Source organism: Trifolium pratense, linkage group LG7 (assembly GCF_020283565.1).
Source record: "Trifolium pratense cultivar HEN17-A07 linkage group LG7, ARS_RC_1.1, whole genome shotgun sequence".
Lineage (NCBI taxonomy): Eukaryota > Viridiplantae > Streptophyta > Magnoliopsida > Fabales > Fabaceae > Trifolium > Trifolium pratense.
In genome coordinates, this window is record NC_060065.1 from 9484933 (window position 1) to 9496475 (window position 11543).

The window sequence follows — 11543 nt, forward strand, 5'->3', positions numbered from 1 at the left end:
TGAGGGTGAGCCTGATGGACAAGAAGGTGAAGGAACTAGTGGCTCTGATGATGACACTGAAGATGTGATGGAGGACTCTGATGAAAGTACTTCTATCTGATTTCTGATGTTTTCTTCTATTTTTCTGATGTACTTTTGGTGTTTCTTTGCTGTTACTTTTATGGGCAAGGCCCTGGATTTCTAGCACCTGTGTGTGCATTTTGGTCTGTAATAATTACACCCTGACACTTCTATTATATGCTACCCTATGATTTCATATGCATGGTGTTTGTCAAAATTGTGGCTAAAAAGGGGGAGTAGTGTGTGTGTGTATGTGTGACAAGTGTGTGGATAGATGTTCTCACATCTGGTGACTGTTTTTTGTTCGTATGCTCGTATTGAGGGGGAGTGTGAATAATATGCATGTACTGAGGGGGAGTAGTGAATATTCTTTCTCTATCTGGTGATTGTATGCATGAATTCAGGGGGAGTGTGAGTGATAATATCTCTTGATCGCCTGAATATATTTGACGACAAATGTTGTGCCAAGTGTTATGGCACCTGACTATTGAGTCCACTATCCACTATGACTGAGAATTTATTTTTCTCAGATGTTTTATGGGAATTTGTTTTTCCTGATGTTTCTATTATGAATGGATGCGCTTTAACTATTAGGAGTTTATTTCTCCTATTTCTTTGCATCTACTATGGGAGTTTATTTCTCCCTTGTGTTGTTCCATTAGGCTAGTCGTGTTTTTTCCGCTGTTGCATTGCCTCTGATGCTACTTAAATCTCTTGGAAGTAGTATTATTATGTGTTACCATCTTTCCTAGTTGTGTGATCATGTTGACTCGAAGGAAAGGTAATACTGCATCTCTCTATATACTGGTCTAATATTGTTTTAGCCAAAATTTGCCAAAGGGGGAGATTGTTGGGTTTTTGTATATTGGCTACATTTTGCAAAAACATATTTTAGCCAAGTGTTGAGACAAATGTGCTGACCCCAAGTGTTGTGACAAATGTTGGTACACTTTGGAACAACACCTGTCTCTGTATCTGCGCGCGCCAGCAAGCTGTTATTATTTTCTACTCAATCTTTTGAAGATCTGTTTGAAGAATTGTTTCAAGGTTTCTTACAGAGGAAGACGCACGTGTTTAATGTGTTTCAGGAGGCAGCCAAACCCTAGTTTTATTTTCCAAAAGAATTATATTTTTGGAAAATATATTTTTGCGTTTCAAAAATATAACTATTGTTTTCAAAAATATATCACTGCTGCCGCAATTCTAGAAGCCCTAATTTTGTCTTGAAGCCCAAGTCATTCTACTACTATAAATACGAAGGCAAGCATATGGTTTCAAGCATCTAAAATCGTGTCTTACAAAGCGTGTGTTTTAGGGATTTTAGAGTGTTAATTGTGAGCCTTTCTTGTGTCTCATTGATGCAAGCTTAGGACCTGAGTGTTATTGAGTTGTAAGTGTGAACTTCTCCTAAGCTTTGAAGTACGGAGATTGTTCTATTGTGTTGTGTGGTTTACTCGCAAGCTTTTAAGCAAGAGTGAATCCTAGTTTCTTAGGAGTGTGTCTCCACCTGTTGTGATCGTTGAACTGAATAACAACGCTGTCTGTGTTGTTAAGGTGGGAATTGGGATGGGGTCTCATATCTATGAGTTCCTAGGTAGAAGTGTCATTGGGTAGTGATTAAGTGAGAAGTTGTAAACGGGTGAGTTTAGCTTCGAAGTAATACTGCTGATAGTGGACTTCATTCCTGGATTGGTATCCCCCAGAGTAGGCTTTAGGCTGAACTGGGTTAACAACTCTCGTGTGTTATTTACTTTACTGTTTGTATTGTTTTATGTTATTTGCTCTGTTTATAGACAAGTGTTGGCGCACCGGTAACAACATCTGTCTACAACAGACAAGTGTTGATACACCTTGATCAACACCTGTCCACTGTGTGTCAGGAATTTCACCAATAAATGCCAGCTAATTGTATTTATATTCTAAAAACTTTAATAATGGCAAAAATGAAGAGATAAACAAATGGAGAGGATCTTTATTCATTTCATTGTGGTTTGACATTTAGTTGTATGATGATGCATTAGAAGATTGTCCAAAATGATTTTAATTTTTTTTTTTTTGGTAAAACAGTTGTGGATGTTGAGCAGCTGGTGGACATGATTATTCTCTCTTCATGACAATAGTTTTTTAGTAAGCTTTCTGGTAATCCACGCTCGCATTACAAGTGGATAGTTGAACCCATTCTATGTTGGTGCCACTAGGAATTTGTGTGGTTGGCATCATTAGTTTAACTGTCAATTATTTTGTTGCTGATAATTGTGAATCCCCGTTGTTTCTTCATCCTCCAAGGGCTTATTCTCGTCCTCTGAGAGATTATTCTAGTCCTCAATGTTGTCAAAAGTCTTATCTTTTTTCGGGAAAAGATAATTAGCAATATCTTCTTTAAAGGATCTCTTTTGCACTTGTTTAGTTTCTTCCATTTCCCAATCTATTTCATCAACACCGCTTTCGTTCATTTCATCCATTTCCTTTGCCTTCTTCTTCTCTTCAGTCGAAAAAGAATACGGAAGTGGTATTCTAACTAAACAGTGGGCAAAGATAAGAAATGAAAAAACAACAAATATTTGACCGGCATAATCTCGCAATAGTAACAGCGTGTACTTATCAAATCGCATAGTTAGCTTCGATTTGATCGAATATTTTTGCTGTAACCAGACTACTAATATCAATCCAATACATTTCATCAAAATGACCAATTAACCAACCAACAAAACTACTGAAGATCAATTAACTCATATATATATATATATATATATATTTCTATATATATTTCTTTATCAAAATGTTAAGCTGAATGGGCCACTAGCTTTATGGGTCTTACCCAGTCCGGAACAATAAAAGAATTTTTTTTTTCTACCCCTACATTTATCTCTTTACCCCAACATATTTTAAAATATTCCTATTCTATCCTTATATATTGTGTTGGTATGTTAAGAGTGTGCTGGTTTGTTAATTAAACTGTGCTGGTATGTTAAAACTCCATCAAAAGTGTGCTGGTATTTTAAATAACTACCTATATCCCCTTGTTTGGCAGCAATGTGAAATGCATCAAAACCATTTCTTGCTTTAATTCCAGCATCAACAAGATCATAATATTGAATCATTTCTCTAACAACATCAATATAACCATACTCAACAGCAACATAAAGAGTTGTGTCTCCATCTTGATTCTGCCTAGTCAATAATTCAAGCAATTCATCCTCCTCAGCAGAATTAAGGGTATCCCTTCGTTACAACATCTAAATTCCCTGCTCTTGCTGCAGAATGCAAACGTGTATCATCCCTTTTTCCTGTCAATTTCATTTTGTCATCTTTTTCTTTGGGTGCTCACATTCATAGCTTGTTGCTGCACCATTTAAGTTGCATTATTGGATTCACCCATCTTCAAATTTTCTATCTTTTGATGCTAATTACTATATCAAAATCATTGTGGAATCTGATCACAACACAAAAACATAATAAAGGGTTTAAAACATTGCACCTAGGTACTTTATTTTTATTGCATTATGAAGCACATACACTTTTCAGATTAGGCGTGTCTCGATGTCGGGCACGCGTCGATCTCACACACCGACACGACACCGACACTTATGAATACACTGAATTATATTATTTTCTCAAATTATTATCGGTGTTGACGTGTGTGTCATGTCTTGTGCCCATGCTTCATATATTATTATATTCTAAAGAATAAAAACAACCCAAGAAACAGAAATTGGAAAAAGACAAAAAATAAATGATTCATTGTATTGGTCGTCGAATGATCATGGAAGACAAAAAATCAAATGGGTAAGAATGGAAAAACAAAAGAAACGAACTTGAAAATAAATTAAACCTTGGGTTGAAGAAAGTACCTCCTCAACCCTTATGCTAGCTTCGTTCTACCACCGTGAAAACTATAAAGAACAAAGATTCGATTTTGAAAGAAACAACATTTGCAAAGGTGGTGGTGAATTTGGTGATGGTGTCGGAAATAATTCGGAAAAAATATGTTGAGAGAGAGAGAGAAGAAGATACACTTTTAACATACCAGCACACTTTTGATGCAGTTTTAACATACCGGCACACTTTAATTAACATACAAGCACACTTTAATTAACATACCAGCACACTTTTAACATACCAACACAATATATAAGGGTAGAATATGAATATTTTAAAATATGTTGGGGTAAAGAGATAAACGTAGGGGTATAAAAAAAATTCCACAATAAAATAATAATGTTGCTGCTTTTTTAGGGCCTCAAATTTTGCATATGATAATGTGCTTACGCTAAAAAATAAGCAAATGTTAATTAAATATTTTTGGGCCTAAATTCTTTAGAAGGCTTAAATTTTAGAATCAACTTATATTTTATATTTTTTTATTGGGCCTAAGTTTTTGTAAAAAATTATATTTATGAATTGGGAGTTGACTTATATGTCCAAATTTTAATTCTTTTATGAATTTCTTTTTCTTTCTTTTTCTAGGTAAGAATTGACTTTTACTTATTTTATTTGTCTTGGGAATTGACTTTTATTTTTACTTTTCCTGAGAATTGAATTTATTTCTTTATTTGTCTTGAGAATTGAATATATAGCCTTTTATATTTATTTTGATTTCCTTTAAATACCACCATATATTCACCACTCTATAATGCAAATATTCTGCGGCTCTTCCGTGTCTTTTACGTACCTTAGTGATGGCTATTTCTCACTCTTTCATTCCTTTGACCTTTTTCATATTGCTCTTCAAACAGGTCATAGCCGGCATTGATACAAATTGGTATGATGCTCACGCAACCTTCTATGGTGGTCCGTCAGGAGCTGGAACCATGCGTAAGTTCTAAAATTAAACTTTCATTTTTATTCTATATGAGTTTTTAAATGATATAAATTGTTTATACGTTATTTAGAATCTCAACAATAAATAACTATGAATCTCCATTATTTTGTTTGCCTAATATTCTCCACCCACATACAATTATAAAAAAAAAATAGATAAATCATATTTCAAGTTTTTTATATCATACGTTATGTGTTACATGAAGTTCAAATGACTATTCGTTGTTAGTTATTATATATGAATGAAGAACATACGGGAAACAAGTTGTGTACCTAATCCTTTATTGTATTTGTGCAGAGGGGGCTTGTGGTTATGGTGATCTCTACAAACAAGGATATGGACTTGCAAACACAGCACTAAGCACAGCTCTATTCAATAACGGAGCTACTTGTGGTGCTTGTTTTCAGTTAGTTTGTGTGAACGATCCTCAATGGTGCATAAAGGGTGCAAGGCCAATCACGGTAACCGCAACAAATTTTTGTCCTCCAGATTACTCCAAAACCACTGATATTTGGTGTAATCCACCACAAAAACACTTTGACTTGAGTTATAAAATGTTCACTTCTATTGCCTACGAAAAAGGCGGTATCATACCAGTTAAATATCGACGTGTTTCATGTTTCAAAAGAGGGGGTGTAAGGTTTGAGATCAACGGAAACCCTAATTTCTTGTTAGTTTTGGTGTTCAATGTTGCTAATGCTGGCGAAGTTTCTCGTGTTAGTGTCAAAGGATCTAAGACTGGCTGGATTCCCATGAAACGCAATTGGGGACAAAAGTGGGATTCTGGAGTTAATTTGGTAGGACAAGCTTTGTCATTTCAAGTTACTACAAGTGATGGAAAAACTTTGGAGTTTTATTCAGTTTCTCCTTACAACTGGCAATTTGGACAGACTTATGAGGGTCGGGGTAATTTTTAGATAAAATTTAATACGTTAATATATCTAGTCACAAAATCATTAGGAGAATGAGTTAAAAAATAATAATTATTCGGAGTATCATGTAATTTTAATTCTAGTATTTTGATGAAATAAAAGCATGTGGTTTATAAATTATAAACTAGTTTATTTGTACACCTTTTCTTTTTATAATTTATGTTTAAATGATTTTCCAATTTCACTTAGAATTCTAGCTTCTTTTTTTTTTCTTTCATAAAGATAAAATGTAGTAAGTAGTTTTTATTTTCAAAATTTTTAGACTTATATAAATGGCATTTTTCATAAAGTAATTGTATATAGATTTATAAAAAATTACATACTGTGTGATTCTATATACAATTTATTTATTTAAAAATCTATTTTATTATATATATATATATATATATATATATATATATATATATATATATATATACTTATTGATCACTGTCGTTTCGTGATCAAAATAATTTCAAAAGAATAGTAGTACAAGGTAGTAACCTTGGTCGTTTCGCAAGGACTCACAATCAGTTTAACAATGTTAGAATCAATTTAAAATGTTGTAAAGTTGGGGGTTTTCGGTGTTGAAAGAGTATGTGGTTTTAATTAATAGAAAAGAATCAATCCATTGGTTTTAGGTAACTTCGTTTATTATCTATCACAGGTTATTCGAAAATGTTCATTCAAGGGTTTTTGCTTCGGTTGATCATTAAACTAATTAAACAAGCGGAAATTAGTCTTATACGGAATTCAATTGATTAAGCATCAAATGTGTTCAATTAACTATGACAGTGATCAAGCGTCACGAAAATAGAGTTAATGTCATAGAAAATTCCAATCAGCCCTATTGCTAAGCGCGATAGTTTGTATCAGTTTCTATTCAAATCAATTTTAACAAGTGGAAAATCAATTCGAACAATCTCAACAATATAAATTCGAAATAGAATAATTAAGCATCAATCTAAACGAAATTCATACAGAATAAGAGATATGAAACATACAGAATAAGAGATATGAAAGTGATACAAAACAGCATAAACACTCAAACGAACTTGCAATTGAAAACCGAACCTCAAGAATTCATAAACGGAGTTCCTTACACCAATGGATCGATAGAGATTATTTTTAGTTCTCCATGAGGCAGTGGCTGCTAGGGTTTGTTTATTTTTGTGAATACTGAATAATGCCTGACTCTGTCAGAATTTCGTTTCTATACATCAATGAAAATGGGCCACAAAACAATTGGGCCGAAAAAATACAAGTTATCCTGAAAATAATTAAGTTTTGGCAAGTCTGGGACATTGACGAGTAAATATGACACCTTTTCGCTCGGAATTGGCTTTGGCCTTCAACACGAAAGTTGTAGCTCTTTGTCTTATCTTTCCAATGCAACTGACCGCGCCTTAATCCGATATTCCTAGCTCAAGTTATAGTCTGCGCAATGAGAATGTGTCAAATTACTGTTTATTACGAAAATAAATAGCAAAACTTAAATAATAGCAAAACTAGACTCTAAACACAAAACATGATAAAAACACTAAAATAGCGGGAGAAGTCACAAAATTGTCATAGCACAGAGTGATTAAAAAGTGCACTAAAATGCACTGATCACTTACATACAGTGTACGTAATAGAGTATAATTTTCGAAATTTGGTGCATTTATTTGGAACAAAAGTTTGTGCGTCATGGGTTTTGCTCATATAATTGTAAAAATTGGTTCTCTTTTTGCTATTCATCTTATCCGACAAAGTTGCTCGATGAATCATCCATATTATCTCATTATTTTTCGTATTTCATCGCTATCACGGATAAAAACTTTGGAATATTATTTTGTTTCTCCTTACAACCGGCAATTCGGATAGACTTAGGAGGGTGGGGGAAATTTTTAGATAAAATTTAATTGAAAAATACATCTAGTCACAAAATTATTAGGAGAATTGTGATAAAAATTATTAATTATTACGAGTATCATGTAATTTTAGTTCTAACATTTTGTTCACCAAAAGTCTTTCCTTTCAAAAAATATTAAGGGAAGTCTTTGTTTCTCGGGTTCAAAATGGTTTGTGGTACACTTTTTTTTTTATACTTGTTGTTTAAATTATTTTTTCCAATTCCACCATTTTTATTTATCAAACCTTTGTTTGTTGACACATTTTATTACCAAACCTTTAATTCCAAATAGAATTCTATTTTTTTTATTTCACCTATAAGAGTAAGATAAAAAAAATGCTAATTGATTATTTAATCAAATTTTTTTGGCTCAACCTATAAATGGATTTTTCACGAGTGAATTGTATATAAACTTATAAAAAATAAAAGATAAATATATTTCAGATCAAATACTATTAAATACATTCAAGACCAAATACATTAAAACATGTCAGTTTTTATTTGACTTTTTTCTTCATATTCTTGTGTTATCATTCTATGTGAGAGTATCTTTCATACCTCATTCATCGACATATTAGCAGTCCATAAAATATAATATTTCTTTTAACAACAAAACAAAGTTGATAAAGGGGTTGAGAGAGACAAAAGAGTCTCTAGAAAATGAAGGGGAAAAAAAAGATACATATCTTAACGGTTTTTCGGTCGATTTCGTACACTAAGATCTTGGTTTTACGAGACTCTCACCCATCTACGTGCAACTATGGATGATCGATTTTTCATAACACTAACCCGAGATCCACCAAAATATTCACCTATATATGTGTATGCACGCTTGTAATTAGGCTATGTTTTGCTTTAGTTAGGGTCTCTCGATTTATTCTCTATATTTTCCTTCTCTATTACTATAGTTTTGATAGGTTTTAGAATATATATATATTAAATATTTGGACCCAATAAATGCTAGCTAATTGTATTTATATTCTAAAAACTTTAATAATGGCAAAAATGAAGAGATAAACAAATGGAGAGGATCTTTATTCATTTCATTGTGGTTTGACATTTAGTTGTATGATGATGCATTAGAAGATTGTCCAAAATGATTTTAATTTTTTTTTTTTTTTGGTAAAACAGTTGTGGATGTTGAGCAGCTGGTGGACATGATTATTCTCTCTTCATGACAATAGTTTTTTAGTAAGCTTTCTGGTAATCCACGCTCGCATTACGAGTGGATAGTTAAACCCATTCTATGTTGGTGCCACTAGGAATTTGTGTGGTTGGCATCATTAGTTTAACTGAAGAACTAGAAATCTCAATTATTTTGTTGTTGATAATTGTGAATCCCCGTTGTTTCTTCATCCTCCAAGGGCTTATTCTCGTCCTCTGAGAGATTATTCTAGTCCTCAATGTTGTCAAAAGTCTTATCTTTTTTCGGGAAAAGATAATTAGCAATATCTTCTTTAAAGGATCTCTTTTGCACTTGTTTAGTTTCTTCCATTTCCCAATCTATTTCATCAACACCGCTTTCGTTCATTTCATCCATTTCCTTTGCCTTCTTCTTCTCTTCAGTCGAAAAAGAATACGGAAGTGGTATTCTAACTAAACAGTGGGCAAAGATAAGAAATGAAAAAACAACAAATATTTGACCGGCATAATCTCGCAATAGTAACAGCGTGTACTTATCAAATCGCATAGTTAGCTTCGATTTGATCGAATATTTTTGTTGTAACCAGACTGCTAATATCAATCCAATACATTTCATCAAAATGACCAATTAACCAACCAACAAAACTACTGAAGATCAATTAACTCATATATATATATATATATATATATATATATATATATATATATATATATATATATATATATATATATATATATATATATATATATATATATATATATATATATATATATATATATTTTCTTTATCAAAATGTTAAGCTGAATGGGCCACTAGCTTTATGGGTCTTACCCAGTCCGGAACAATAAAAGAATTTTTTTTTTCTACCCCTACATTTATCTCTTTACCCCAACATATTTTAAAATATTCCTATTCTATCCTTATATATTGTGTTGGTATGTTAAGAGTGTGCTGGTTTGTTAATTAAACTGTGCTGGTATGTTAAAACTCCATCAAAAGTGTGCTGGTATTTTAAATAACTACCTATATCCCCTTGTTTGGCAGCAATGTGAAATGCATCAAAACCATTTCTTGCTTTAATTCCAGCATCAACAAGATCATAATATTGAATCATTTCTCTAACAACATCAATATAACCATACTCAACAGCAACATAAAGAGTTGTGTCTCCATCTTGATTCTGCCTAGTCAATAATTCAAGCAATTCATCCTCCTCAGCAGAATTAAGGGTATCCCTTCGTTACAACATCTAAATTCCCTGCTCTTGCTGCAGAATGCAAACGTGTATCATCCCTTTTTCCTGTCAATTTCATTTTGTCATCTTTTTCTTTGGGTGCTCACATTCATAGCTTGTTGCTGCACCATTGAAGTTGCATTATTGGATTCACCCATCTTCAAATTTTCTATCTTTTGATGCTAATTACTATATCAAAATCATTGTGGAATATGATCGCAACACAAAAACATAATATAGGGTTTAAAACATTGCACCTAGGTACTTTATTTATATTGCATTATGAAGCACATACACTTTTCAGATTAGGCGTGTCTCGATGTCGGGCACGCGTCGATGTCACACACCGACACGACACCGACACTTATGAATACACTGAATTATATTATTTTCTCAAATTATTATCGGTGTTGACGTGTGTGTCATGTCTTGTGCCAATGCTTCATATATTATTATATTCTAAAGAATAAAAACAACCCAAGAAACAGAAATTGGAAAAAGACAAAAAAAAAATGATTCATTGTATTGGTCGTCGAATGATCATGGAAGACAAAAAATCAAATGGGTAAGAATGGAAAAACAAAAGAAACGAACTTGAAAATAAATTAAACCTTGGGTTGAAGAAAGTACCTCCTCAACCCTTATGCTAGCTTCGTTCTACCACCGTGAAAACTATAAAGAACAAAGATTCGATTTTGAAAGAAACAACATTTGCAAAGGTGGTGGTGAATTTGGTGATGGTGTCGGAAATAATTCGGAAAAAATATGTTGAGAGAGAGAGAGAGAGAGAGAGAGAGAGAGAGAAGAAGATACACTTTTAACATACCAGCACACTTTTGATGCAGTTTTAACATACCGGCACACTTTAATTAACATACAAGCACACTTTAATTAACATACCAGCACACTTTTAACATACCATCACAATATATAAGGGTAGAATATGAATATTTTAAAATATGTTGGGGTAAAGAGATAAACGTAGGGGTATAAAAAAAATTCCACAATAAAATAATAATGTTGCTGCTTTTTTAGGGCCTCAAATTTTGCATATGATAATGTGCTTACGCTAAAAAATAAGAAAATGTTAATTAAATATTTTTGGGCCTAAATTCTTTAGAAGGCTTAAATTTTAGAATCAACTTATATTTTATATTTTTTTATTGGGCCTAAGTTTTTGTAAAAAATTATATTTATGAATTGGGAGTTGACTTATATGTCCAAATTTTAATTCTTTTATGAATTCCTTTTTCTTTCTTTTTCTAGGTAAGAATTGACTTTTACTTATTTTATTTGTCTTGGGAATTGACTTTTATTTTTACTTTTCCTGAGAATTGAATTTATTTCTTTATTTGTCTTGAGAATTGAATATATAGCCTTTTATATTTATTTTGATTTCCTTTAAATACCACCATATATTCACCACTCTATAATGCAAATATTCTGCGGCTCTTCCGTGTCTTTTACGTACCTTAGTG

General features: G+C 32.5%; 1 protein-coding gene across 1 annotated transcript; it reads left to right on the top strand.

Moving 5' to 3' along the window:
* The first annotated feature begins 4739 nt into the window (after positions 1–4739).
* On the top strand, positions 4740–5799 carry LOC123894832 (expansin-A23-like). The gene is made up of 2 exons (XM_045944908.1): positions 4740–4875; positions 5180–5799. The coding sequence occupies exons 1-2, from the start codon at positions 4740–4742 to the stop codon at positions 5797–5799; spliced, it is 756 nt and encodes a 251-aa protein (XP_045800864.1).
* Positions 5800–11543: the final 5744 nt, after the last annotated feature.

Bases quoted from the DNA above. Each gene is read 5' to 3' on its own strand.
- LOC123894832 (XM_045944908.1), top strand. From the start codon at position 4,740: ATGGCTATTTCTCACTCTTTCATTCCTTTGACCTTTTTCATATTGCTC. The intron at 4,876-5,179 runs GTAAGTTCTAAA...GTATTTGTGCAG, and splicing joins GTCAGGAGCTGGAACCATGC to AGGGGGCTTGTGGTTATGGT.